The sequence below is a fragment of the Toxotes jaculatrix genome, chromosome 17 (genome assembly GCF_017976425.1).
Source record: "Toxotes jaculatrix isolate fToxJac2 chromosome 17, fToxJac2.pri, whole genome shotgun sequence".
Lineage (NCBI taxonomy): Eukaryota > Metazoa > Chordata > Actinopteri > Toxotidae > Toxotes > Toxotes jaculatrix.
This window is the reverse complement of record NC_054410.1, coordinates 588,854-616,230: the sequence shown is the minus strand read 5'-3', so window position 1 is coordinate 616,230 and position 27,377 is coordinate 588,854. Positions and strand designations below refer to the sequence as shown.

The following is a 27,377-nucleotide window of genomic DNA, read 5'->3' as shown; positions in this document are numbered from 1 at the left end:
GAACAACACGTCACATGACTCCCACACACCACAGGACTCCACCTTTACTTCATACTTTGCAAACATTTTAATGATTATTTTTTGGAGCATACACATTTGAAAATATCTGTTTACCTCAAACTGCAACTTGAGTTAAATAAATGTTTATAATATACAAAGAAAATACAGGGAGCAGAGCTTCTTACATTTTTTTCTGTTTTCTCTTTCGATGTGCGTCGCACACCACCAGTGTTTCTGTCTCTATAGCTTCAATGTAAAAGAAAACACCAAATGCACTCTGACCTTCGACCTTCACAGCCGGTCAGACACAACCCCAAAACTGTCGCACACACACACGGAAATGAAAAGCAATAAAACACAAAAATAAAAACAAAAAGAGGAGGAGGAGGAGGAGGAACCGAAAACAGAAGCTATGGGTCAAACCAGGCGCTAAACCGAAAACAGGAGGAGGGTCAACACACACACACACACACTCACACTCACACACTCACTCACACACACACACACACACACACACACACACACACACACACACACACACACACACACACACACACACACAGCAGCCAGCCTGCAGCAACAGAAAGCAGCAGCAGCTCAGGTGGGTGAGGAGGAGGAGGATGCTGCTGCTGATGAAGATGAAGATGGACCCCCCCACCGGGTCAGTCAGTCGGCTGGTTTGGATTGGCTGGCTGATCCGTCAATCACGTGGCGGGCGGCGACAGACAGAAGAGTAGAGGAGCATGCTCAGTGGTCAGTTGAGGTGGAAGCCTTTCTCCATGGTGGCGGCTAACAGACGCTCTCTCATGATGTCCTCAGAGGAATATTCAGGAAGCTTCAGGTAGTGAACACACGTGTTGACTGACGGGTAACTGGAGTCAGTGGCGTCGACCTGAGGAGGACGCAGAGACAATCACAGCATGTACGTGATGTAAACATGTAAACTCCCGCTGAGATGTGGAGGAGGAGGAGGAGGAGGAGCAGTTTACCTTCCTGACGATGGTGAGGCGGGGGTGCAGGTTGGCGAGGCCACCAGGGGGCAGCGTGGAGCAGCCGGTGGTGAACTGGAGGAAGGCTTTCCTCTCATCAGACGACATCCCACATAACACTCTGACGAACCGCAGGAAGCCAGGACTGTGGGGGAGGGAAGGAGAGGGGGGGAGGTGTCAGTGTCAGTCAGCAGGTGAATGCTCAGGTGTGTGTGCCGTGAGACATACCTGTCTCTGCTGTAACCCAGCTTTGGCTCAGTGTAGTTAATGATGTCATCAGCTGTCCAGGAAGGGGACTGGTTCCCACAGAGGATCATCTGGACCTCCTTATGGCTGAAAGAGCTCAACTTCTCCATCGGAAAGACTCGATTAAAACCCTCTGAGGGACGGGGGGGACAGGAGGGACAGGAGGAACAGGGGGGGACAGGGGGGACAGGAGGGGACAGGAGGAACGGGGGGGATGGAAGGGACGGGGGAGAGGGGAGAAGAGGCAGGGGGTGGGGGGTTGTTGTCAGTTGGTCTGAACAGAAACAGTAAAACCTGCAGAAACTGATCTGATCAATCATCACGGTGAAGTGGCTCCTGTCATTTAAACATCAGTGTGTGTGTGTGAGAGTGAGAGTGTGTGTGTGTGAGTGAGTGAGTGTGTGTGTGAGAGTGAGTGTGTGTGTGAGAGTGAGTGTGTGTGTGTGAGTGAGTGAGTGTGTGTGTGTGTGAGAGTGAGTGTGTGTGTGTGAGTGAGTGAGTGTGTGTGTGTGTGAGAGTGAGTGTGTGTGTGTGTGTGTGTGTGTGTGTGTGTGTGTGTGTGTGTGTCTGTGTGTGTGTGAGTGAGTGTGTGTGTGAGAGTGAGTGTGTGTGTGTGAGTGAGTGAGTGTGTGTGTGTGTGAGAGTGAGTGTGTGTGTGTGTGTGTGTGTGTGTGTGTGTGTGTGTGTGTGTGTCTGTGTGTGTGTGAGTGAGTGTGTGTGTGTGTGTGTGAGTGAGTGTGTGTGTACCTCTGAAGGCCTCCATCTGTTTCTGGATGCCGGTGTGCATACAGAAATCAAACATCAGCTCCACGTACTCCTCTGCATTCTCCATGGTCACCATCTGTGTATCCACACACACACACACACACACACACACACAGTGAGTATAAAGTGCTAGTAGCAGTGTGAGTCCTCGGGTTCTCAGTGGGGACGATGTCTCTCTCACCTCGTCGTCTCCGTTCGGTTTCAGGTCCACAGCTGAGAATCCGTGAACCTTTGAGGACGGACAGAACTGGAAGTTTAACCTGAGGAGAGAAATGAAAGTGGAAACAATCAGCTGTGATCCTTCATGTTACTGACAGATCACTCACACGCTGACGTCATGCTTTAACTTCTGTGTGTTTATCTTTGATCAGTTTTTGAATGTGTTGGCTCCGTGTTAAAGATGGTGTGAGGTGTCTGGATCTTTCTAACACTGCTGTGAAAGCTTCACTGTGAATAAAGGTGGTTGTTGTTTGTTGTTGCATTTTACCCGAGGTCCTCGATGCTGAGCGGCGGTCCGGAGCCGAGCGGGTTCCTCAGCATCAGGTCTTGCAGCCTCGTGTTCTTCTCGTCTTCAGATAAACTCTTACTCGCCAGAATCTGCCTCCTCTTCACCGCCAGCTCCTTGACCTCCTTCAGGAACGTGGCCCTGCAGGAAACCGTGCAGCTGTTACACATCTGGCTTCAGCAACAATAAAAGCTGTGTGTTTGTTTATCAGCCTGTTGTTTATGTTGTTGACTTAGGTTTCAGCTGGAACCTTGAAGATCAGGACTCAGGTTTCAGGTGCAGATGAATGGTTTATGTTTGGTGCTTTTTATGGCCATTCATTCATTCATTCATTCATTCATTCATTCACTCACTCACTCACTCACTCGTTCACAACGTGTTTTAGGAGCCTCTGTTGTTCGTACATTGTCTCGGTAAAGTGTTAATGAGCGGTTTGGAGAGCGAGCTGCTGAGCTTATCACTGCCCTCTGACCTGTGTGGGTTCACCAGCTGGAAGTCGTCCCAGGTCAGGATGCCGTGGTACCAAGCCGGCGGTTTAGGTTTTGGCGGGTCCATGATGAACTCGGACTTGGAGTCCTCGTCGAAGCTGCCCACGGAGTAGGTCTCCTGGCTCTCCTCGGTGGACGCCTCCGACTGCACCTCGGACAGCAGCAGGAAGGGCTGCAGGTGGGGGCGCTCCGGGTCGTGACCCTGCGGCGAGCTGCGAGACTGGTACAGCAGCTTGCTCATGTTGGACTTGATGTCCCCCATGCAGAGCAGCTTGAAGAAAGGCTGGGACACGGGCAGGTCCACCAGCCGGTTGTCCTGAATGCACTTGGCCAAGAAGACGCCCAGGAAGTGAAAGAGCTTGGTGATTCGCTCCAGCTCCTCGCTGTCCTGAGGGAACGGAGCCGGGAACAGACCACAGGACCGCTGCACGTAGAAACCAGGAGGCTTCAGACCGCCGCCCAGGTCCACCTGCAACACAGAGACAGGACCAGGCTCAGTGTCCTCCATGGAGACTAAAGAGGACAGAGACTTGGATTTTGTTGTTTGGCTCAAACAGAAGACCAGGTCAGGTGATCAGGTTTATAACACCTGCTTCATAAACTGGTCCTGATGCGATGAGAAACCTGAACAGAGAACACGATGTGGCGTCAGCTCAGATCACTTCTGTCTCCTGCTGCGGAACATCTGTGATTCTCCGTCTGTTTTTCTTTCACTCTCACAGAAACCGTTCGTGTGTCTGACCTGTCGCGACTCGTCGTCCGGGAAGTCGTCGTCACACAGCCAGATTCCCAGAGACGTTCGCTGAAACTCTGCAGCCACCAGAGCGTAGAACTCCAGAGTCGGACCGAGACCTGTTCCCTCCTCGCCCTGAAACTCCACCTGGACACGGACACACACACGGACACACACACGGACACGTCCGATAAAATTATCGTTAATATTTTACACGTTTCTTACCAGAAAAACCTTGAACATTACCAGTAAGTGTGTGTAACAGGTTTGATACACAGATCAACCTGGAGGAGCTCACCTCCAGCACGGACTTCCTGTCAGCGTGGACCTGCATGACGGACTCAGCCCACTCCATCATGGCGTCTCCTCGGGGGACTTTGACTCGCTCGTGTTTGAGGCGGCCCACCCTGAACTCTCCGGGGTCGTCGCGCCGCACCGTTGTGGACGGCCGAGAGCGCTCCATGGTGGCCTCCCGCCGGTTCTGCAGCCACACGATTGCCCTGCAGAGACGCAGATGTCAGAGGTCAGAAGTCGGGGTCGGGGGGGTCAATGTTTGGGTCGGGGTCAAGGACAGGAAGAAACCATTCAGTATCGTTTTCCAGAAATGCGTCTGGGTTGTATCTGATCTTTTGTACAGGGGGAGGTCCTGGATGTCTGCTCAAACTCTAACTCACCTGGAGGCTCCGAAGGCGGTGCAGGTGAAGTAGAGCTGTCGGGTCTCAAAGGGGATGAGGAAAGGACACTTGGAGGTGAGCTGTTCACACCAGTCGGGCAACGCTCCACTGGCCAGAGCCAGAGGCTCCTGGGAAAACAAAATGTCTTGGTTCAGCAACGTGCTGCCTTCATGGACAAACTTCATTCATCGAGACGGGACGCGCTGCAGTGGAAGCACAAACTGTGACCGACTCACCTCGATCTGCTGCAGGATCTTGGTTGTGATCTTCTTACTGGTGAACTCCTCTGGAGAGGCATTGAACTGCAGCTCGTCCACATCTGAACACACAATCACAAACTCACAAACTGCATTTATGCACAGTTGTGTTCAACATCACAGCAGCGTGGAGCTCGGTAAGAGACCGTCGTCTCCGATTTTTGGTTCATCTGCTAAAAAGGAATGTGTGTGTTCGTACCCTCCTGCAGCGTGCGTGCGTTGGACGCAGCGTCTCCCCCGATGATGTAGAGGATGCGTAGCAGCTGCAGGACGTCCTCCACCCCGCAGGCGTTCTGGATGCAGCCCGCCTTCGCCTGTGCCGCCTCTCTGGGCCCGCCCAGGATCTCACTGCTCTGATTGGCTGCCACCGAACTCGGGCTCAGACCACCAGAACGACCCCCGATACTGTGCTCACAGAAGTCCTGGAGGAGGGAAACGGATTAGAGGTCAGAGGTCAGGCTGTTTGATTCATCCTGTAGCATAAAGACCACTGAAGTTAATAAAGTTAAATTCAGTTTGAACTTTCTTTTGAAAATTATGCAAGTTTGAAAGAAACAGAGGGAAAAAAAAAGGGTGTGATGAGTGTGTGAATCACCATCTTCCCGCTCTCCTTCTCTTTATCAGAGTCCTTCAGCTCTCTGTACATTATCCTGCAGGACAAAACAGCGACAGTAAAACCTCCAACATCTGAGACAAGGTCAGACAGTTCACAGTCAGGCTGCTTCTCCTCGTCTTACGTGTACGTCGGCTCCCAGATGCGCCGCAGTTTGTCCGTCTTCACGGCTCCGTTGCAGGAGAGCTGCAGCAGACGCTGGACGTAGTAGAAGATGGTGGACTTGTAGTTGGACAGAGGAAGCTCCACCTCCCGGGTCGTACCGAGCCCCGCCACCTGAACACACACACACGCACACACACACACACACGTGATTCTCTCATCAAACCCTGAGCGCCTTGTTTGCAATGTTTCCTCTACCTGGACATGAGTAACTCAGTTACTGTGTGTTGTCCACTGGGGACTCTGTCTTACCTTCAGGGTGAGAGCGAGGTGAGGAGACGGAGCGCACTCCACCTCCTCCTGAACCTCCGAACGTGGAGTTCCTGAATCAAAGATGAGAGAGTGTAAAACTCACCAACTTATTATAGTTTAGTTTGAATAAAGTCACCTGAGGAAGCTGAGCAGGAATTTACTGAACAAATAAAAGAAAAACCACAGATGACTCGTGGCTCCTGCTTTGCATATTTTTATTACTTTTATTGCTTATTTTTCTTGTGTGCCTGTGTGTGTGTGCATGCGTGTATGTGCGTGCGTGTGTGCCTGTGTGTGTGTGTGTGTGTGCGCGTGTGTGTGCGCGTGTGTGTGTGTGTGTGCGTGTGCGTGTGCGTGTGTGTGTGTGTGTGTGTGTGTGCGTGTGCGTGTGTGCGTGTGTGTGTGTGTGCGCGTGTGTGTGTGTGCGTGTGTGTGTGTGTGCGTGTGTGTGTGTGTGTGTGTGTGCGTGCGTGTGCGCGTGTGTCTGTGCGTACCTGGTGGGGGGATTTCGAGGTCGGTGGTCTGCTGGACGTTGGTTCTTCCTGGTCGGGGGTCGAAGGCAGGAACCAGAGCTGAGAACTGTCTCTTTAGCACAAAGTCATCGTCCCACGTCCTCCTGCGGCCTCCTTTGGTCTCGTACTCCTCCTCCTCCTGCAGGACAGCAGCCACACACTCATCCTCACTTCCTTATTTTATTTTATTGTTTTTATTGTTATTTTAAAACCCAGAAAACAAAAACAAAAAAGGTCTGTTTCTGTACCAGGACCTCCTCGTACTCCTGGTCCTCCTGATTGTCGTCTTCGTTCTCGTCGTCGTCATCGTCGGGCTCTGGGAGGTCCTCCTCGTCGTCCAGCTCGGCCAACAACGTGTTGGCACGACAGCTGTCCAAGAAGTCTACAGAAGGTTGGCAGAGACACAGAAAGGACATATGACGTTGGTCAAATCGTTCAAAGCGGGAGCAGCAAAGGAAAATTTCCAGCTGCCGCTCTGAGGCTTTTTGTGGCTCCAGAGATATTTGGGATTATTTGTTAAAATAACTAAAGTAAATAATTATTTACACAGCTTCACTAAACTCAGATTCTAAATCGCTTCCCTGCATCTGGACTCCAAATCCAGGTGTTAACCCGCCTCATCAGCTTCCTGATCTGTGATGCACCATGAGGCTGTTGGACCATGATGCACCTGCTCGCAGCTTGCTGTATGTTTTATTGTGCAGCTGTGAGCGTGAAAAACTGTCACGCATTAAATCAGTGGGACAGAGTCTCAGACAGAGGCTTCACCTTTAAATGATCAGTAATAAAAAATAATCACACTCCAGACTTCAGGTCTGTGCAACACAGAACAACAGAGCTCTGAGTTTTCAGAGGTCATATTTAGCTGATAGCTCCTGGATGTGAGAGGAGTTAGGAGGCAGGTTAGCTAAAGCACGCTGAGAGTGTGTGTGTGTGTGTGTGTGCGCGCGCACGTGTGTGTGATCACCAACCATAGAGAGAGAATTCAGCCTCCTGGCCTGTGTCACTCTCACTGGACGTGGACGTCAGGCTGGTCGTCAGGGTGTTGCTTAGTAACTGGCCAACCGACAGACCCGTGGTGGCCGTGGCTACGTTATTACTGCTGGTTACTATGGAGGTTGACATGGTAACGGTGGAGGTGGTGCCAGTGGTGGTGAGGTTAGGAAAGCTCTGAGCGCCCATGAGAGGAGAAGCTGCAAACAAACAAACAAACAAAATCAAACAAAGGGCGGTTAGTCGGTCAGAAACCAAACGGACGAAGCAGCAGGGGAAGCTTGTTAAGCTCCAGTCAGCTGACTGGGAACAGCTGCTGATTGGCTGCAGGATGCAACCAGGGCAACCAGCCTGGATCTCCTCAGTCCACCTCAGGTCTCAGGACCACAAGTCTCAGTTCTGTGCACAATCTGACTCAGAAGAAGCTGAAAACAGAGGAACTGCATCTTCAGTCAGCCAATCAAAACACAGCAAACTTCCTGTTCCTGCTTTAGAGTGTTGCTGGGCAGATTTTGACCAGGAAGCAGTCTTCACCTACAGCCCACTGAGCTTTCTGGTGGACTTTGAGTATCAGTGAATGGTCAAACATAAAACAACAACATTTAGTCATCAAACACATCCCACAACTCCCCGAGCCCATCCTCATTATTCCCTGCATGTTTCTCCTCACGAGCTTAATGAATATAAATATAACAAAGCATGGCAGACAGGACTACAAGCTGTGCAACTACATTTTCTTAATTTCGGCTGACTCGGACTGATTTACCGGTCCTGGCTCACAATCCTGACCAGCTAAGACACAACTGGTTTTTAGGAGAAGTTGATGTTTGTCCAGTTGGATCAGAGCTGAATGATGTAACAGGTGAACAACCAAGCTAACCAAGTTATGGACTTGAATGCCTGGACTTTAGTTAGTAAGTGCTGATGAGTTAGTCCAGACTTCGTTAATGAACAGTCATGTGTCCTGTCCCTGTCTAAATGTTTAGTCAGTGTGACAGAGGGTTGTCTCTGTCCTTAGACAGATTTCAGTCAGTGCCTCAGTGAGTCAGAACAGCTGACTGGTCTCTGTGGTTCTCCCTGGTAACTACAGTGAGGTGTTAGCATGCTAACACGACGGTTTTCACTGGCAGCTTCACAGGATATTCCTGATACATATTACTTTGGTAATATTGCTAATGTTCCTCTCTGGCAGGGACAGGGAAGTGTTAGCGTAGCAGTAACAGAGAACTCACTTGCAGTACTCATGACGTTCCTGCCCAGCGTGTTGGTGTTGTTGTCGCTGCTGCTGCGACTCAGGTTCATGTTATTGGTGGCGTTGGTGCGAGACATGTTGGGCGCACGGCGGACGAAGGACTCCATGAGACTGGCCTCGCGGGACGACAGGTTGGGAACGCTGGCGCTGGAGCTCATGGGAGCGCCGGCAGCCAGCAGCGAGCTGACCGACAGCCGGGCGTTAGCTGCCGAGCACAGAGGCCTCTGGGAAGGCGTGTCCTTGCTGGATGACTCCGACACCGAGCTGACGTCAGGGGAGCTCACGCTCACCAGGCCCATGGAGATGGCCGTTGCCGGGTCGGTGGTCGCCGCGGATGAGTCCTTATTTCTGGCTTCGTCTCCGGGGGCGGGTGTGTCGGCAGTGAGCGTGCCAGAGCTGGACGCTGAGCCGGGCCCGCTCTCCACCGCGGACGACAGCACGACGATCGGCTCCTGCTGCTGTCCGTCAGAACCGCCGCCCCCCCCGGTTACTCCTCCCACCCCGGAGCCCTGGTCGAGCAGCAGCCCCTCGGCCCTCCTCTCCAGTCGCAGAGCCCCCGCCCCTGGTAGCCCAGCAGAGGAGCTCAGGCTGATGTCGGAGGATGAGGCGACACTGCAGACGGAGCTGCTGCTGCCCTTCCTGCTGGAGCTGGCCCCGCCGAGCGACGTGGCCCCGCCCTTGTCGGGACAGTTATTTTTCATCAGGCTGCTCCATGACTGCTGCTGGGAGGACGAGGACGTGGAGGTAGTGGTGGTGCTGCCGCCGCTGGCCGTCTGTGTCGCGGAGGGTCCCACCGTGGAGGAGGCGGGGCCTGAAACAGTGGATGAGACAGGTTTGGGTGACGGCGCTGTGGCAGCCGACTCAGGGTCGTACCCTGGAGCAAGCTTGAGGTCAAACTTCCCTTCAGCGCCCATACGGTAAGAGTTAGAGCCGCCAGCATCCCAGGTTACATCAATCCAGCCTGGATGGACAGAGAGATAGGAGGGAGACGGACGGATGGATGTCAGAGACCCGGCAGAGAGAGAGAGAGACAGAGAGAGAGAGTGGTAGAGGGAGGTAGACAGACAGCAGAGAAGCAGCTTACAGTCAGAGCAGCTCCACACTGGACCAGACCACAGCACAAGTTTGTATGAAATGTTCATTTAAAGTCACAATGAAAACTCTTTTGTCTTATTGTAATAACCACAATAAAAAGTGAGCACAGGAGTCATGTCAGAAGTGTGTGGGACCTGCTCGTCTCCGTCCCCTCTGAGGTTCGTTCAGAGACAGGTACAGTGGTTTTAAATGTGTACACAAACAAACAGGCCAGCCTGTGGAAGCACTTCATTTCTTTAGCTTTAGCATTTTAAAGAATATTAAAGATTATTACAATAACAGAACTGTACAAATCACAGTAGCCAACAATCAATTAACTGCAATACTGTGCTATGGTTGGGTCCTGTTTGAAATGTATCAATTCTGATTCTGTTTGTTGATTCTGGTTCTTTGAAATTCTCTGTTTAGATAAAATATCTTGATTGAATTCATGATTGAAATCATGATGTATGCAAGTTAAGTTTGGCCAAGATGTGTGTGTGTGTGTGTGTGTGTGTGTGTGTGTGTGTGTGTGTGTGTGTTTACTGTTTCACTGTGACTTTAAACGCCACCATGTTCAACACATTGTCCAAACTCCACCTGTGGAGTTTTGGTCCAGGTGGAGCGATGAGAGAGAAAATTATGAACACAGTCACAGAAAATGACAATCAAAGCAAAAGTAGAAAATATTCCTGTCAAAGCCACAAAGAAAGAAACTAAACTCAGAAACAACAATGATGATCATCCTGGGCTATGATTCATCAAAACGATAAATCAACAGAGCTGCTGGTGGCGATCAGCTCACTGACACCGGATCTGAATACGACACAGAGACACAGAGGAGGAGGAGACAGAGGAGGAGGAGGAGACAGAGGAGGAGACAGAGGAGGAGAGGAGGAGACAGGAGGCAGAGAGGAGTGTGTTCGGGCAGTGGGATCTTATGGAGCTGTTCCTTCTCTGGCTGTCGTACTGGCACCAACTGAAGTGCGTCTGTTTTCTCTCTGATTCTCTCGATGGTGAAACTCTGCTCCGTACAGCTGCTCTGTCTTATGTTTCAGAGAGTCCACTGGCCCGGCTAACTCCAACACACACACCAACACACACACCAACACACACCAACACACACACCAACACACACACCAACACACACACCAACACACACACCAACACACACACCAACACACACACCAACACACACCAACACACACCAACACACACACCAACACACACCAACACACACACCAACACACATCAACACACACCAACACACACCAACACACACACCAACACACACACCAACACACACACCAACACACACACCAACACACACCAACACACACCAACACACACACACACACCAACACACACACCAACACACACACCAACACACACACCAACACACACCAACACACACACCAACACACACCAACACACACCAACACACACACCAACACACCAACACACACACCAACACACACACCAACACACACACCAACACACACACCAACACACACACCAACACACCAACACACACCAACACACACACCAACACACACACCAACACACACACCAACACACACACCAACACACCAACACACACCAACACACACACCAACACACACACCAACACACACACCAACACACACACCAACACACACACCAACACACACCAACACACACCAACACACACACCAACACACACACCAACACACCAACACACACCAACACACACACCAACACACACACCAACACACACACCAACACACCAACACACACCAACACACACCAACACACACACCAACACACCAACACACACCAACACACACACCAACACACACACCAACACACACACCAACACACACCAACACACACACCAACACACACACCAACACACACGTCACGCTGTGCTATGACTGTAACTGTATGAAGGACATTCAGTCAGATGTTTCTCTAACTCTGAGCACGCACACACACACACACACACACACACGCACACGCACACGCACGCACACACACACACACACACGCACACACACACACACACACACACACACGCACACACGCACACACACGCACACACACAAAAGGGGAGTGGGGAGTGGAGAAGCTGACAGTATGTGGGACTTTACATAGAAAACAACCAGTGTGTGTGTTGGGATACACGTCGGCACTGATCCTCACCAACCACACGAGGCTGTGAAGATTTCACTCGTCCGTTTCTTTTACACGTCAAACATGAACACGGCTCGTACAGATATGTACCATCATGAGCACAGACAGATGAGTGACACATTACATCGGTGATGATCAGTGATGATCAGTGATTACAGAGTCACACAGCAGCTCGTTGGCAGGTATTTGAACCAGCAGGTCGTGTGGATGTTAACGACGATAGCCTCCGCTGCTGCTTTGTGGATCCACGGTCCTCTGCTGCTGAAGGACCAATCACAACAAGTTTCTGTTTTCCTGGACATCTTACCATTGTGGGCCTCTCCGGTGACGGTGCCCTCTCCAGCTGGGTTTCCATCTTGGTCTCGCCACTTCCAGTCGATGCCGCGGATGACCCGCGCCCCGGGAACAATGTACTTCATCACCTGGGAACGAAACAGGCGGCGCTGGCGGCGGAGGTTCGCCTCCGCCTCCTTCACAGCTTTACCTGAGGGAGGAGGACAGAGAGAGACAGACAGGTCAATATCAGTCATGCACATGGCATTAGATGACGACAAGTTTAATGATGGAATACCACCGAAGTTCCACCTGAATGCAAAAGTGACTAAGGTGATGGGATTCGTACCAAGCTGGTCCTCACAGACGGCGGTGACGGTCCCATACAGCTCGAGTCCAGACAGGGACAGGTAGTGAGTCTGACCGCTGGCGTTCTTCCCCATCTGTTTGATCCTGATGTGTCTCCAGCCCTGCTTCTCGTCTTTGGATGGGTCCAGAGGCCACGTGGCCGTCGATCTGTGAAGATGCACCCACACAGTTACACCCTCACACTTCACCAGAGAAGATACAGCTCATGGATGAATACTGGTCCACATCTGCCTCTCAGTGTTCATTCATTCACAGTTACTTTCTTCCTCCTGTCGTCGTGAATTTCACACAAATCATTCTGAAACAGTCAGTTAATGGATGAGTTCACTGAAACAAGACGAGTGTCAGACCCAGGCTCGTTGAGGCTGCAGTCATCCACATGAGTGTAGAGGGTTGACCAGTTCTGACCGTCCTTCGACACCTGAAACACCCAGTTCCTCAACGCAGAGCGGCCATAACCCCTGAGAGGAGGAGGAGGAGGAGGAGGAGGAGGAGGAGGAGGAGGAGGAGGAGAGGAGAGGTTGAAGCAACAGATAAAAACTGAACAGAAAACAAAATATGTCACAGGAAGTGTCTGGTTTTACTTTATATTTTATTATCTGGCGTGTCTCAGGGTGTGCGTTTGTTTTAATACCTGGCGTGTCTCAGGGTGTGCGTTTGTTTTAATACCTGGCGTGTCTCAGGGTGTGCGTTTGTTTTAATACCTGGCGTGTCTCAGGGTGTACGTTCGTTTTAATACCTGGCGTGTCTCAGGGTGTGCGTTTGTTTTAATACCTGGCGTGTCTCAGGGTGTGCGTTTGTTTTAATACCTGGCGTGTCTCAGGGTGTGCGTTTGATTTAATACCTGGCGTGTCTCAGGGTGTGCGTTTGTTTTAATACCTGGCGTGTCTCAGGGTGTGCGTTTGTTTTAATACCTGGCGTGTCTCAGGGTGTGCGTTTGTTTTAATACCTGGCGTGTCTCAGGGTGTACGCTGATGGAATGACCCAGAGGCCGAGGTCGACAGCGAACCAGGCGTTCTTGTCGTCGTTGGTGTGGCAGTTGAGGGCGGAGCTATCCCGACTCAGGATATCCTCCAACCGCCCATAGGGAAGGTTCCGCCCCTCTGATGATGTAACCACCACCAGGCCATAGGCAGCAGGGTTTACCCACTCGTACGCCGTCCTGAGTGCAAAAGACAAAAGACTTAGTTATAAGAAAACTGAAAGTCCGGCCGAAGTCCAGCTGTGATGATGGAATTTAAAAACTGCTGATCAAACTTCGCCTTTAATAGGTCTATGAACAGGGGAAATGTAACAACGCCTGCAGCCTAAAGGTGTTGTTAGATAAACTGTGCCTCTTCAGTTTGACATGAATATTACCCCCAACCTCAGAACACAACAGAACCACACCGAAGCACGGCTCTCAGACTGGAACCTGGCATGCAGTCAGGGTTCTTACTTGGCATTGGTTCCAACCCAGTAGATGATGCCGTTCTCATCAAAGTCATGTTGGTGCCTAAAGGTGAAGGTCTGTCCTTCCCTCAGCTTCCTCACAAAGACGAAGGACGAGCGCTCAAAGTCGTACCACTGCTTCGCCACCTGGAGGAGGAAGATGATGATTGGCAGTAACTCAGTTAGATCGGAGGTGTCCACACTGTCCCACAAAGGGTGTGGCTGCAGGTTTCTGCTCCAGCCAATCGAGAGCACACAGTTTGACCAATCAGCTGTCTGAAGACTGATTAAATGAGTCACATGGTTAGGTCAGGTGGTTCTCTATCAACATTAGCATTCTGTCAAAATGTCAAAAATCTGTGATGATATGTATCATCATCAAACCCCAGCTGTGCATTTGTGTTGTTGTGTGTGTATTGTTGTGCTGAGTGCATCCTCACCATCTTCAGCAGGTACTGCTCCAGAGACTCCACAGTAGCGAGCGGTTCCATCTTCAACATGCGGCCGGTCCGGTCGATCAGAGCCGTCTCGCCCGACGCTCGCTCCAGACGGAAACGTAACCTCCTCGTCAAGATCTGATAAACACAAACACACAACAGTCAGATGCACGGACACGAACACGACCTAAGAATCAGTGAGACTTACAGTGATGTGAACTGTGAACACAGTGCGACTCACCTGCAGGTTGTATGAGGATCCTGGAGTGTCATACAGGTGCAGAGGTAGACGTTCAATTGACTCCAGGACAGCTATCAGTTTACGGATTAAGGCAACAGCTGGTCGGCTGCAAACACACACACACACACACAGTTCAAACTCTGAGTTGTTAACAGCTCATCGATTCTCTGACTTTTGTTTTCACAAACAGTTGAGTTCATGTTATCAAAGTTACAACAGATGAAATCAACTAAACAATGATCTGATGAATAATCTGTGCGCCACAGCTGATGGTTTGTGTCAGTGAACATCACAGGGTCAGACCGAGCTTCATTAAAGTCGAGATGCGGATGTGTTGTTACCTTTCATCGTCTTCATTCTCGCTGAAAGCCGCCTTAAAGACATTGATCCTCTCCATTAAAGGCTTACAGTCCTGTTTCAGGTCCAGTTCCACACTCTGCACACAGACACAGCAGAACAAACATCAGTGCCATGTTTTCAAATCGTGTCGTGTAGAATGTGACATATATATTTTATGTTATTTATTTTAAATAGTACAACTAGTGTGGCTGTAATTACTACAGACAGGTCTGCTGTACATGAAGGGGGCTTGATTGTTTGGGGGCGTTTGAAATGTGCTGTGAATCTATGACCCTGTTACACTGTTAGAAAATAATAAAATAAAATGTTAATGATAAAAACCAGAGCACTCACATTGTTGAGGACCGTAAACAGAGCCTGGACCAGGCCGCTGCTGCACATCTCATATGGAGAAATCGTGTTTTCATCTTTCAAAACTACGATCAAGTTCTCCAGAGCTGTTTTCATCAGGTCCCTCCACGTGTTCTCCCCCTCAATACACTGCAAACACACAAATGGTACAACAGGACAAAATACATATAAATAACCAGAATTAATCCTGCTACAAAGAGCAGCTGGGGCCGTACGCAGGACATTAGAGAGTCTGTTTCTCTACCTGTCTGTTGGTGTGCAGCTCCCAGGCAGACTCCAGCTGTGTGGAGATGTTCCTCAGGGTGACCACCACTCCTCTGGGCATGCTCTCCACAGCTTTGAAGTGGTCGTCGTACAGCTCCCTCGCCATGCTCTTCACCTTCTGCTTCGTCTTCTCCAGCTTCGACTTAAGCTTCCTGCCTCGCTTCCCCGTCCAGCCCGTCACAAACTCAGAACCTGCACACACACGCACGCACGCACACACCAGAAAACACAATGTTAACTTTCAGCTTGGGAGACAAACAGACATATACCCTGAGTCAGCGCCTCTCTACAGGATATGATAAATCCCTCCTTACTAACGGTCTCTGTACCACAGTCCTGTAAAGGAGCGGTAAGATCCTGGAGGAAGCAGCCTCCAATCAGCTGTGACGCTCTACAGAACAATCATTGATGTGAGGACTTCCCTCTGGACTCAGAGTGAATCACAGCCCTGGTAAGCAATGCATTTTAACATGCACTACCAGCAACACGGATGCTGTAAACGGACAGCATCGAATCAGTGACAGGAAGGCCAGGTGCGATCAGGTGCGAACTCAGACCATAAGATTCAACTTTCTTCTTTACTCCCTCCCATAGTTTATGGTGATACATTCATGCTGGGAAACGCTGAGACTCACCCAGCGATGTCTCAGCGGTGAAGGAGTGCTTGGTTCCCCGGTTAGACTCGAAGACAAAGCCCGGCAGGTCCTCCTTCAGGATGGTGGCCTGCTGTCCGTCCGAGTTGTGGATGGCGATCTCTCCATCCTTCAGACAGGTCAGAGACCAGTTCCCCACAGTCAGCTTAGTGGGACCCACACTGGACAGGATTGGCTGACTGGCTGTTACTGGTTTCACCTGACTCCTCGCCCGCTGCAGCTTCTCCAGGAACTCGCTGCGAGACTCTGCAGGAGGTGTGTGTGGGGGTGGAGGGGGCAAGAAGAAAAAAAAAAAAAAAAGAAGAGAGATGAGAAAAAGAGCAAGAAGGGGAGACAGGAAAAAGGAGAAAAGAAACCAGGCACAGCTACAAAGAAAACCAGTGTGTTATGAGTGTGTTCATACCGGAGCTGTCTGACCCCCCCTCTGGACTCCCACTGGAGTACATGGTGGCCAGCTTTCCATCCAGGATGAACCTGAACCAGCCGTTGGATCCGTTGGAGAGCTCAAGAGCGGCAGCGTCCGACCAGATGTAGAGACAGTCTCTGCCTCTGATGATGGACCAGTCCCTCCAATGATACGGTTTCCCCTGCTGGATCTCCTTTGCATCGTCCTGCACCTCCTCCTCCTGCAATAGAAACAAACAGACGTGATGAAGGCAGTTCGATGTACTCAAAATATTCTTAACATGTTCTAAAACATCATGTTTTTGTTCCTCTGTGGACATAAAAACCACAAAAACACTGTGTTCGACCACATCCTTACAGGGTTTTTATTGTTTCCTTAAATGGAACATTCTGGTAAAGTGCTGATATCTAATAGAAAATACAGTAAATACAGTGAGTACAGAAAGTTCATTTCAGTATGAAATGTAGGTACATGGTGCTTTAACCCCACCCACCTTCTCAGGCTTTGCTTCGTCCTCGTTCTCATCATCAGACGCCGGTCCAGCCAGAGTGGACACCTTGTTGATGACTCCCAGTCGAGCCAGCTGGTCGAGGAAAATGTCTCCACCTTTGTCCACCAGGTCTCTGATGATCTGCAGAGCCAGGAGGTGACCGTCATCGTCATCCTGAGGAACAGACACAGGCAGTAAGTTCACAAAGTTCAGAGTTTCAGATTATTTTGTATTTTGCCATGCAGGTGCCTGGTACCTGCTGTTCATACTACTTCATTTTCAACACAGGAATATATGTAGCCTACAGTACATATGGAATGTGTGTGTAAAGAGTAGATGTGTTTTTAAAGTCTGCGAAATGAACTGAAGGACGTAGGATTATTATTATTATTATTGTTCAGAAATATAACTTATTTCACAAGTGAACTGAGCAATAATTATAATGATAATACTGATTTTTATTTGTTACAGCGTACTTCAACAGGGCAGCACAGGAAAAAACTAAATCATAAGATAAAAAACAGTTCCAGTGCTGTGAGATGAAAGTGTGTGTGTGTGTGTGTGTGTGTGTGTGTGTGTGTGTGTGTGTGTGTACCTCCTGGTCCAGGACAGTAGCAGTGATCTCCACCAGCACAGTGGGGAGGTTGTGTCCCGTCTCACTGTCACACACCTCCTTCAGCAGCACTTCACTGCTGTAGTGAACCATCTTCCTGATCAGAGCCAGACTGGCTTTCCTACAAAACACACACACACACACACACACACACACACACACACACACACACACACACACACACACACACACACACACACACACACACACACACAGCTTAAAGGAGCAGTCCATCTTTCACCTGCTCTGAATCAAACGGTGAATCTCGTGTTCGCTGACATTTGAAACAGTTCAGTTTTTCTAACTTATCTCAGCAACACCTTTGTACATGTGAAAAGCACTGAGGCCTGTGGGACATTTACCTAATAGAAGGCAGCATGGTTTGCTGAAAGGTTTGTGCAAAAACAGGCAGCAGTCTCTTCAGGTAGATCGGAGCCATTTCTGGGTCTCCTTTGGGCTCGCTGCCCTCCTCCTCCTCCTTGTTCACATCTTTCTTCTTCTTGTCGTCGCCCTTGTTCACCGGACACATCCAGTCTCCTGAAACACACACCGACTCACGTTACTTCACTGGTGCTGTGTGAGCGGACCCACACTTTCCCTCTAATGAGTGAGAGACAGAGCTAAGACAAAAACTATCACAGACTGGGAAAATCACAGATAGCCACTGTTTAAACATGAACATGCACAAGCACAGGCTGAGTTAGAACCATGGGGACTGACCCAGCCCTCAGCCAACACGCAGCTCCTGTGAGAATCTGAATTCTTCCAGGGTCGAGAAATTATATAAGAAAATAAATTAACAGACACAATACACAAGAACCAAACTACACAGAGTAAACAAGATGGCAGACTCATCCTAACAAAGTCCATCAGCACGGTGCCAAGACAAGATGGCAGGTGAAGGGACGGGGACAACACTCAGTGTAAAGTGTACAACGGGAGCTGGGACGAGAGAACGTCATCACAGAGAGAGGAACTTCCAGCATAACAAACCACAGCCCAGCTCTCTGGGACTGAACTATAAAATCATAGCTACTCTCTCACTTTAATAATTACATATAATCATAACAAAGGTAACAGTTCCAGTAATAAAAGCCAAAACTGCGTGAGACGTCTGAGATGAATGAACAAGAATCCAAATGATTAAAGTCTCAAAGCGCTTCAGAGAGACCCAGAGTCTGACCCCAGATCAGCACTTAATATGAATATCTTCATTCTAAAGACAAATGACTGGTTGTTTTATGGGTAAATCCTGTTCTGCTGAGTGAAGAGCCACAGGCAAACCCACACCCTCTCTGAAACGCTGAGTCATAGTAGTAATAGTAGGAGTTAATAGTAGTATTACGGGTTTACTAACCAGGGGACTGCAGTATGGCCACCACCTCACTGTGTCCTCTCTCCCTGGCCTTGTCCAGAGGAGTCTTTCCGTCCTCGTCTCTCAGGTCAGGGTTGGCTCCGTGACGCAGAAGAGTCTGCTCAGACACACACAAAGCAAACGTCATGACTCGACATACAAAGCCAATCAGAGGCAGAGAACACAACATGAGCCCTTGTGAATCTTCGTTTCCTGAAAGAAAAACTCAAATCACCAAACTCTGACCTCAGGACGCTGTGTTTACAGCTTCTATTCACTCTGTGGATCTCTGTGTGTGTTACCTTGGCTACTTGCGGGCGTCCGAAACAGGCAGCGTAGTGTAGTGAAGATGACCTCTGACCTCTGTTGACATCGGCCCCCCTTTCACACAGAAATTCCACCTGTAACAATAAGTAGTTCAGTCAGGAATAAAGCAGCGAGAGCGGCTACAAACAAGAACAGAACTCAAATGAGGGTTCTGGTGTCTCTGCCAGCGTGAGTGCATTTGTCTTCACCATTTCCTGTGTGCCGAAAGCTGAAGCCCAGTTGAGAAGCGTCTGTCCAACATCGTCCATGAAGTTCACCTCGAAAGCTGCAACAGAGGACAGTCAGTTACTCGGAGTCATTAAAAAACAAAGCACTGACCATGTTACAGCGCCGTGAGGATATGCAGCTGTTTTCCACTTGGTTTTAAAATTACATCTTTTCTGGTTAAAGCCTGAGTCAGTAAGTAACTAACATGAGTTGGTAAGTAGTTACTTAGCATGTCATTCACATACTTATCAGACATCAACATAACTTCTCACATGGAACATAATTAGCTTCAGCCCCCGCCTGTGTTCTTACCTCCGGTGTCGATGGCGTCGATCAGAGCGTCTGTGTCTTTGCTGCGGATACAGTCGATGAGCTGTCGGTGCGATCTCTCCCCTGAACTGTCTAAACGTCGGAGGCCGGGGATCCGACTTGTTGACCCCGCCGTGGACTTGGGCAGTGCCTTTCGTCCCTCGAACAGAAGCACCAGCAGGAGGTCCACCAGTCGCATGGTGTCCAGCACGCAGCGCTCATCTCCCCCCAGAGCAGACTCCATGGAGTCAGGCAGCGCCGAACGCAACAGGTCCTGGACCCGGCAGAGAGGGGGAGAACATACCAGACAATGCTGAGTTTCTGTAAGTAATTACATTCCAGTTCCCTGTGCTGGGGTTTAAGACGTGGCGACCTACATGTGTGACGAGCGGCGAGCCCCTGCACAGCGTGGACAGCAGGCTGACGATGGTTGACACCTGGTTGCTCAGTTTGGAGTCGGGAGCTGAGGGGGTGGCACCTGTCGAGGTCCGGCCAGGCTTACATGAGGAGGCGGGGCCCGACACGGTGCCGCCGGCGGCCGCCATCCGGGACAGCAGCTCCTCCGTCAGGCCATGTTTGGCTAAAGGAGCGGGGTCCACGCCGCGGCGAGTGAACCTGTCGGCCAATGAGGCAAAGCAGCGTAGAGCACCGTCTGACACCTGGAGGACAGGGGTAATCGCACAATATCCATGAGATATCGTCATATTATGACAGATACCGTAACATTATGTAGATCTCTAATATTATGGCACTTCCTCCTTTGATGTAACAATTTCCTTTAGGGGATCAATAAACTATATCTAATAATAATTTCAGGCATTTTTAAACGTATCTGACTCCTTCCTAGTTACCTGGTGGTCTTCATGTTTGAGGAGGCTGGACAGAGACTCGACGCAGGTCTCCAGAGACGAGTCCTGAGGTTCCATCTTACTGCAGAGCCGGGACACCACGGCCATAGCTGAGTGCAGGGTGTCTTTATGGACCAGGTGGCCGCTGTCTCTGATGAAACTCAGCACACAGTTCAGACCGCCGGCCTCGAACACAGCACCAGACTCTCGGGTGCAGATCAGTTCAAGCACCTGGAGGGAGAGGGAGAGAGAGGGAGAGAGAGAGAGAGAGAGAGAGAGAGACACACACACACACACGTTCAAACGTAAATGAAAACACTCTCACCTTTCGGTGCCTCTGTGATTACAGTAAAAACGGATCCACACACTGATTCCTAACCTTCTGAATTAACAGGGACGTTTCTAACGGTTTTAGATGAAAAGCTTCGCCCTCTCCCTCGAGACGTTTAAAAAAGGACTCCATAATGAATAAACCGTTTCTGCCTCTATCAGCAGGACAGATCAGAGCTGGAACATGAGGCACAGACAAACTGAGGCCTGAATAAAGAACAGCTGTCCTGTGATGTGTATTAATAAACGTCTGATAGCACGTGGCTGTGAATCTCCTGTGACGTGGCTCTGCTTCAAAAACTCAACAAAAGCACAAACGGCACAGAAACTGAGGCGCAGGCTGAGCTGTGATCAGTCATCATGTCTTATCCTCAGTTAACCTCCTGTTATCCGCCGCCTGACACACTGGCCCTGTTCAGGATAACGACGGCAGCAGACAAACAGCCGCTCTTTGATGAGATTTCACTGGAACTAAACACACTGCTGCTGTGTGACCCAGCTTATCAAACCCATGATACCTCAGCCCCGAATTACTCAGCAATGAGACAAACACACCGGAGCTGCGTTTACTGCGAGGCCACTCGACCTCCACGGTCTCTACAGCCACGGTGTCTGCCGTTAGCATGCAGGTAAGATCGCTCTGGTCATGACTGGAATCGGTAGGAGTCTCAACAAATACGTAATATGACACATGAAGTGATTTATGACATGATATATTCATGTACTACAGACATACAAGTACAGTACTACAGTACACACAACAAGAACAATTTAATGGCTGAAGGAACAAAATTCATAATAAATCTGTGCCCTTCATTCATAAAAAAAGACCTGATAACTGTCTAACACTGGACGAGCACATACTGGCTGTGGTAATGCAGCTACGCCGGAGAACAGCTACACATCACCGTTTGTTTCTCTGAACATGTTGGTCCTTATTACTGCAGGATATGAAACCATGACAGATCAACCAATCCCCGTCAGGAGTGAGTAAGTGCAGGGCTGGTGATTCAAACTGGTCAAGGAACAGAGAACCCGTGCACAGAACTCAGCCTCGTGTCCGATCGTTCCAACATACATGATGACATGAAAATGCTTTTCCTTCTCCTTAATTAAAGAACACATGATTTGATGATAATCCAGATTTCCTCTGTGCAGCATTAAGAGACTCGAGGTGTAACGGTTGGATGAACGTGACTCTGCCCTGGGCCAAACTTAATTATTTACCTGTGTAATTAATCATAAATCATTAGACTTTATCTCGGCTAATGCACTGCTCAAACAGCCTTCATCTCTTCATATGGAGCCAGGAGATGTTACTAGGTCATATTTACATGAGGCTCATCATGTAAAAGTTCTAATAGACAACATGAAAGGCAGGATGTCAGCTTTCATCAGGGGACCAATTATTTTTGACACAGGGCCACATTTGGTCCACAGGCCCATATTTGCTTACCATTGCCATTTCTTTTTTAAATATATTTTCTTCCACACACTCGTTACCTTGACACACTGCTCGGCCAGGTCTCTGCTGGTCCTGTTGTTGAGCTCCACCACCACCAGCCGATTACACAGCGCCTTGATGGCTCCGTCCACTCCCACGATCCTCCGGGTGCACTCCGCCGACACGTCCAGGTAGTAGGTGATGGCTCGGGCCGTGACCTCCAACACGTTATCTGGAGCGCTCTCATCCAAGAAGATCTTACAGAGCGCCGGGAGGAACGTCCGAGGAGGACAGCTGGAAAGAAGAGAGAAGGTGAGCGCAGAGTCCACCAACCTCGCACCTCTTCTCTACTGACCATACAAAACACCTGTGACGAAGAACGGGAAAACTCACGTCTCGAAGCAGCGGTCGACGTTGTCAGACATGAGCAGCAGCATGCAGAGCTGCTCCAGGGCGATGAGCTGCATGTCCCGCTCATCGCCCTGACCCATCTGCAGCCATTCCAGCAGAGTGTCTGGGTCCACGTCTGCCATGATGGCTAGCCTGAGGAGACCAACATACAGTTAACACCCAGTTTAGCAGCCAGCAGGGTCTGAAACATTTTCAATAAATGAAAACACACGCCAGGTTATTTGTGAAGAAAACAAAAGAAGATCTGTTTCCATTATTTTCTTCTGAAAACTTTGTGGAAAAATGAAGAAACAACCATTAAGTACAGTGCACAACCCCCCCCCACCCCCCACACCCCCCACCCCCCCATCTCACCTGGCTCCCCGTTGGCTACCCGGTCTGGCTCAGCGCCCAATCACTGCTCACAGTTCTGTCTCTGTTTGGGACTCATCCAACCAAGCAGACGGACAGAGAGAGGAAACACGGACAGGGAAGAAGCTGCTCTCTCGCTCACTCTCACAGGGGGTTCTGGGACATGTAGTCTCTTCACCTGTAAACAGAGGAACAGAGCAGAGAGGAAGAGACAGAGACATTTAATCACCTGACACTAGAGATAGAGCAGGAATCAACATTAGTTAATCATTGTTTATACAGGACAGTGGATAATTCAGGAGCAGCTACAGTTTGTGCTCATTAATCACAGTGGATAATTATTGGATGACTCTTGAACAAGCTTGTTTATTTAAAGGCACCAGATAATTCCTGGATGATTGCAGCTTGTTTATAAGGGGCAGTGGATAATTTCTGGACAAGACAAACACCTCCGGCACATACTCGTGTGTTTAGGACAGTTTCTCTCTTTGTCACTGTCACACACAAAGAAATCTATTATTATATAAATTACACTGAGGGCTTTGTGTTTACTCTACTGGCGACGCCTGTCCACTACGACACAGACCTAATTAAACAAATTCAGGCAAATCAAAGTCTGGCCCAGCCGCACACTGGACCAAACAGCCGAGGGCAGATCTGTGTGCTGCACTGTGCACATGTGAAAACATTCCCAAACACACAAACAGCAGCGTGTGTTTCTGTGACTTTAACAGAGGAAGTTCAGGATCTGATGAGTTCATGTAACTGAGCTCTGACATGGTTCTCTCTTCTCCAGCAGAGACGTGGCTGATCTGAACCTCAAAGCTTTTCTACCCTGCCTTTAGTCTGACAGGCAGAGGGAGTCATCAACTGAATGAAGCCCATATGCAAATCTAAAGCGCCTCAACATGAAATCCCGGTGCTCATCTGACCGTCAGAGGCAGGTGGATCAGAGAGTCACCTGTCACAGAAAACATCAGCCAGTAAAACTGTACAAACTGCAAACCATTCTTCCCAGGCCTTTACTGAACACAAACAGGCCACATCCGGGGGAGCTGGAGCCTATCCCAGCTGACTGCGGGCGAGAGGTGGGGTACACCCTGGACTGGTCACCAGACAGTCACAGGGCTGACACATAAAGACAGACAACCACACACACACACACACACACACACACACACACACACCACTGGTGAACAGAGGTCAGTGTCAATCAAAGTGTCTGAGGAAAACAAAGTTCTTAAGTGTTGATCAGACAGAAAATGTTGATTTCACAGGTCTAGTCTGTGGACATATGATACATGTATGTGACAACTAACACTTTCTCCATTTCCCTGATAATTAGCACCAAGCTGTGTCACCTCTGCACAGAAATATCCCTGTAAATTACAGATAAATGGCGAAGTTTCAGGAAATAATGAGCAACCTTTCCAATATACTACCTGGCCAACACCAGATCCACAAACTAAATCATTAACAACTGATTAAACAATGGGGGAAATGATCTGTATATTTACTGTAGCACAAACAATGGTTAGCTGGACTCTTCCCTGTGTGAGGGTTTAAAGTTTGGATGTCCCAGTATCCCTGGATCACAACAGCTGCTCTATCAGGTTGCGTAGCACTGCAGCACGGCATGCTGGGAGTCTGCTGGGTCCAAGCGAAGTTGATTAGGGCCTAATTTGAAGCCTGTTTGTCTCTGTCTGTCTGTCTGTCTGTCTGTCTGTCTGTCTGTCTGGATATAAACAGGCTGTGCTGAGCCAGATCCTCTTATCAATGGATTAATCATCACAACTTGCCAGAGAGCATCCTGACCCCTCCCCCAGGTCCAGGGCGACCACAGCAGGACTGAGTGTAGCCGGCCAGTCACAGGGTTTGGCTTTCACTCCTTAACCGCTCGTGGTATCCTGTGTCCACTTTCTAAGTCCAGATTGAGGTCAGCAGTCAGCAGCAGCGACAAAACACACACACTCTCGTTCCTCAGGACCATAGCTCAGCCTGCCAAAGTCTGCACACGCTCAACAGCCATCATTTCACAACACACGCCGATTCAATCACCCTCAACCATCAGAACCTGCAGAGGCACAATCCAGACTGAGGAAAACCAGGTCGAGGTCAAACACACCGTTTACACCTGTGATGAAAAAACGAACTTTATCAAGACACTGACAGAAACTTTGATATGGATCCGTCACATCGTGGCTGAAATCGATTCGGTGATTTAGATGTGGTTGGACGATGTGTTGTACAAATTAATTTGTGTTAAACGACTGAAGCTTTTACTCCAGTGTGGAAACATGTCCAACAACATTCAACCTTTAACCGTATCACAGCAATGTGAAGCACCTTGTTATTTTTGACTTTACATAACCGTATTAAGGCTGCAATTCATAACTATTTTTTTCAATTCATCATCTTCTCAACAAGTCGACAATAAAATGAAAAATGCACATTATCTCCCACAGAAGACAAAAGGTCTTCCAGCGTCTCGCTTTGTTGGACCAACAGTCTAAAATTCAAACTTTACTGCCAAGTGTGACGAAGAAAAGCATCAAATTCTCTCACACTGTTTTTTTTTCTTGAAAAATGACTGAAAACATCAATCGAATGATGAGATTATTTCCAATCAACTAACCGATTGACTAATCGCTGCAGCACTAATCGTTAGTGAAATATGTTTACAGGAAACACACTGATGACTTGGTCTTTCTAATAAACTGAAACACAACAACATTTAAACATCCAAGTAAACAAACAAACATTCATCAACATTTAAAACTCTTGACCAACACAAACCGGTTTCATCTCCACGTGACAAATGTGTCCTTCACTGAGTCAGGTCACTGTAAATGATGTTTGTGGCTCGGTGGATTGTTGGTCTGACTTAGTCTCATGAGGACTTTTAGCCCTTTACAGACTCAGTAATACCTTCACAAGTCATTTATTAAGTTACAGGTAATGCTAACATGGATGAAAAGTTCTTGAACTGAGATAAAAGTGAAATTTTAATGTCTACTGTTCCCCGACAGTTGTTTACTCCAGCTGCTGAGGAAGACTATGATATGATAGAAAGCTCCAGAACAGCTACTGAGTGAAGCTTATGGTGAGGTGGTTTTAACATTAATCACCTTTAAAACATAATAAATCTTGTGGTAGTGTGATTATATTCCCATGTCTCCCTGCCCAGCTGGAACAAACCTCCTTTGTTTGTGACTTCAAACTTAACACACAGTGAGAAACTCGGCCACAGAAACACTGCCTGAGTGAACAGGGAACATGACACGGCTCAGCCTCTGCTGAAGCAGCTGCCTGTGTGACCCCACGTTTCCTCATCCTGCCTGGGCACAACGTGAATTATTTCATCAGACACACATCAGCATAAGAGGATACAGCGGGGCTTTGTTGCTGGCGACGTTAAGCCCCGCAGCGAAGGGTCCAGCCCGCACCACAGGGCTTTATGGCCGAGTAACGCTCCCTAACTGCCAGCCTCTGAGCGTTAGCCGTTAGCTAGCAACTGCGATGTTGTCAGGCCGGTAAAGCACAGTGTAACTCCCCGAAAATATCCCAAATATGAAACCACGAACTCGACAACCTCGGACAAAGTTACACGTTGGTCTGTCGTCCAGCACAGAAATCAATTAACGGCAACGAAATCCGCGGAGCTGGTTCGGGTTAGCCGGTTAGCACCACGCTAGCTAGCCCAAACTCGCACTGGAATAACATTTTTTTCATAGAACCGCGGCTCGTGTGGATTTCACTCGCTGGTGAACTGCTTCGCCCAACACACAACGTTATCATCGTTTGTGTGTTTTAAATGTGTCGTTAATGTCAATTTAGTAAGCTAGCTATACCTGCGGCCTCGGACTTCAAACGTAATCCACGAGGCTCGAGTTCCGGGAGAGCCGAGAGGCCGCACAACAACCTCGGACACCCACCACGAGAGACAGCGGCCCTGGCTCTAGGTTTACCTGGGGGAATAAAGACTCACCGTCTTTTCTTTTAGGCACAGAGACGATGGACGGCGGTACGAAGAATGATAATCTGGGTCCAACTAGAGACTGGAGAGCTCGTGTATCGCCGATGTCGGGGTTTAAATCAAGGCGTTCCCATTTCTTCTGAACGGGTGTAAAGAGGTCGGAACGGCCGCTGAGGAGGCGATGAACGAAGCGGACTGAAATGGAGAGCCGAGCCGACCGAGGCTGTCGCGTTCAGGCGCCCGCA

At 49.3% G+C, this 27,377-nt stretch overlaps 1 protein-coding gene across 1 annotated transcript; it reads right to left on the bottom strand.

Annotated features, from left to right (window-relative positions):
- Positions 1-754: 754 nt before the first annotated feature.
- hectd1 (HECT domain containing 1) lies at positions 755-27,334 on the bottom strand. The gene is made up of 44 exons (XM_041060735.1): positions 27,145-27,334; positions 23,160-23,334; positions 22,788-22,937; positions 22,454-22,688; positions 20,624-20,851; positions 20,150-20,431; positions 19,776-20,046; positions 19,445-19,521; positions 19,232-19,330; positions 18,933-19,047; positions 17,938-18,112; positions 17,558-17,696; positions 16,966-17,136; positions 16,470-16,692; positions 16,049-16,312; positions 15,394-15,605; positions 15,132-15,278; positions 14,780-14,874; positions 14,439-14,544; positions 14,201-14,335; positions 13,768-13,907; positions 13,279-13,491; positions 12,680-12,790; positions 12,310-12,476; positions 11,995-12,171; positions 8,422-9,402; positions 7,168-7,389; positions 6,445-6,578; positions 6,179-6,335; positions 5,685-5,755; positions 5,395-5,546; positions 5,253-5,307; positions 4,857-5,079; positions 4,637-4,719; positions 4,401-4,528; positions 4,025-4,226; positions 3,736-3,873; positions 2,978-3,462; positions 2,488-2,646; positions 2,182-2,260; positions 1,983-2,076; positions 1,218-1,368; positions 990-1,134; positions 755-892 (listed from the first exon to the last, which is right to left on the bottom strand). Exons 3-44 carry the CDS (start codon positions 22,925-22,927, stop codon positions 755-757), a joined length of 7,719 nt encoding a protein of 2,572 aa, XP_040916669.1. The 5' UTR covers positions 22,928-22,937; positions 23,160-23,334; positions 27,145-27,334.
- Positions 27,335-27,377: the final 43 nt, after the last annotated feature.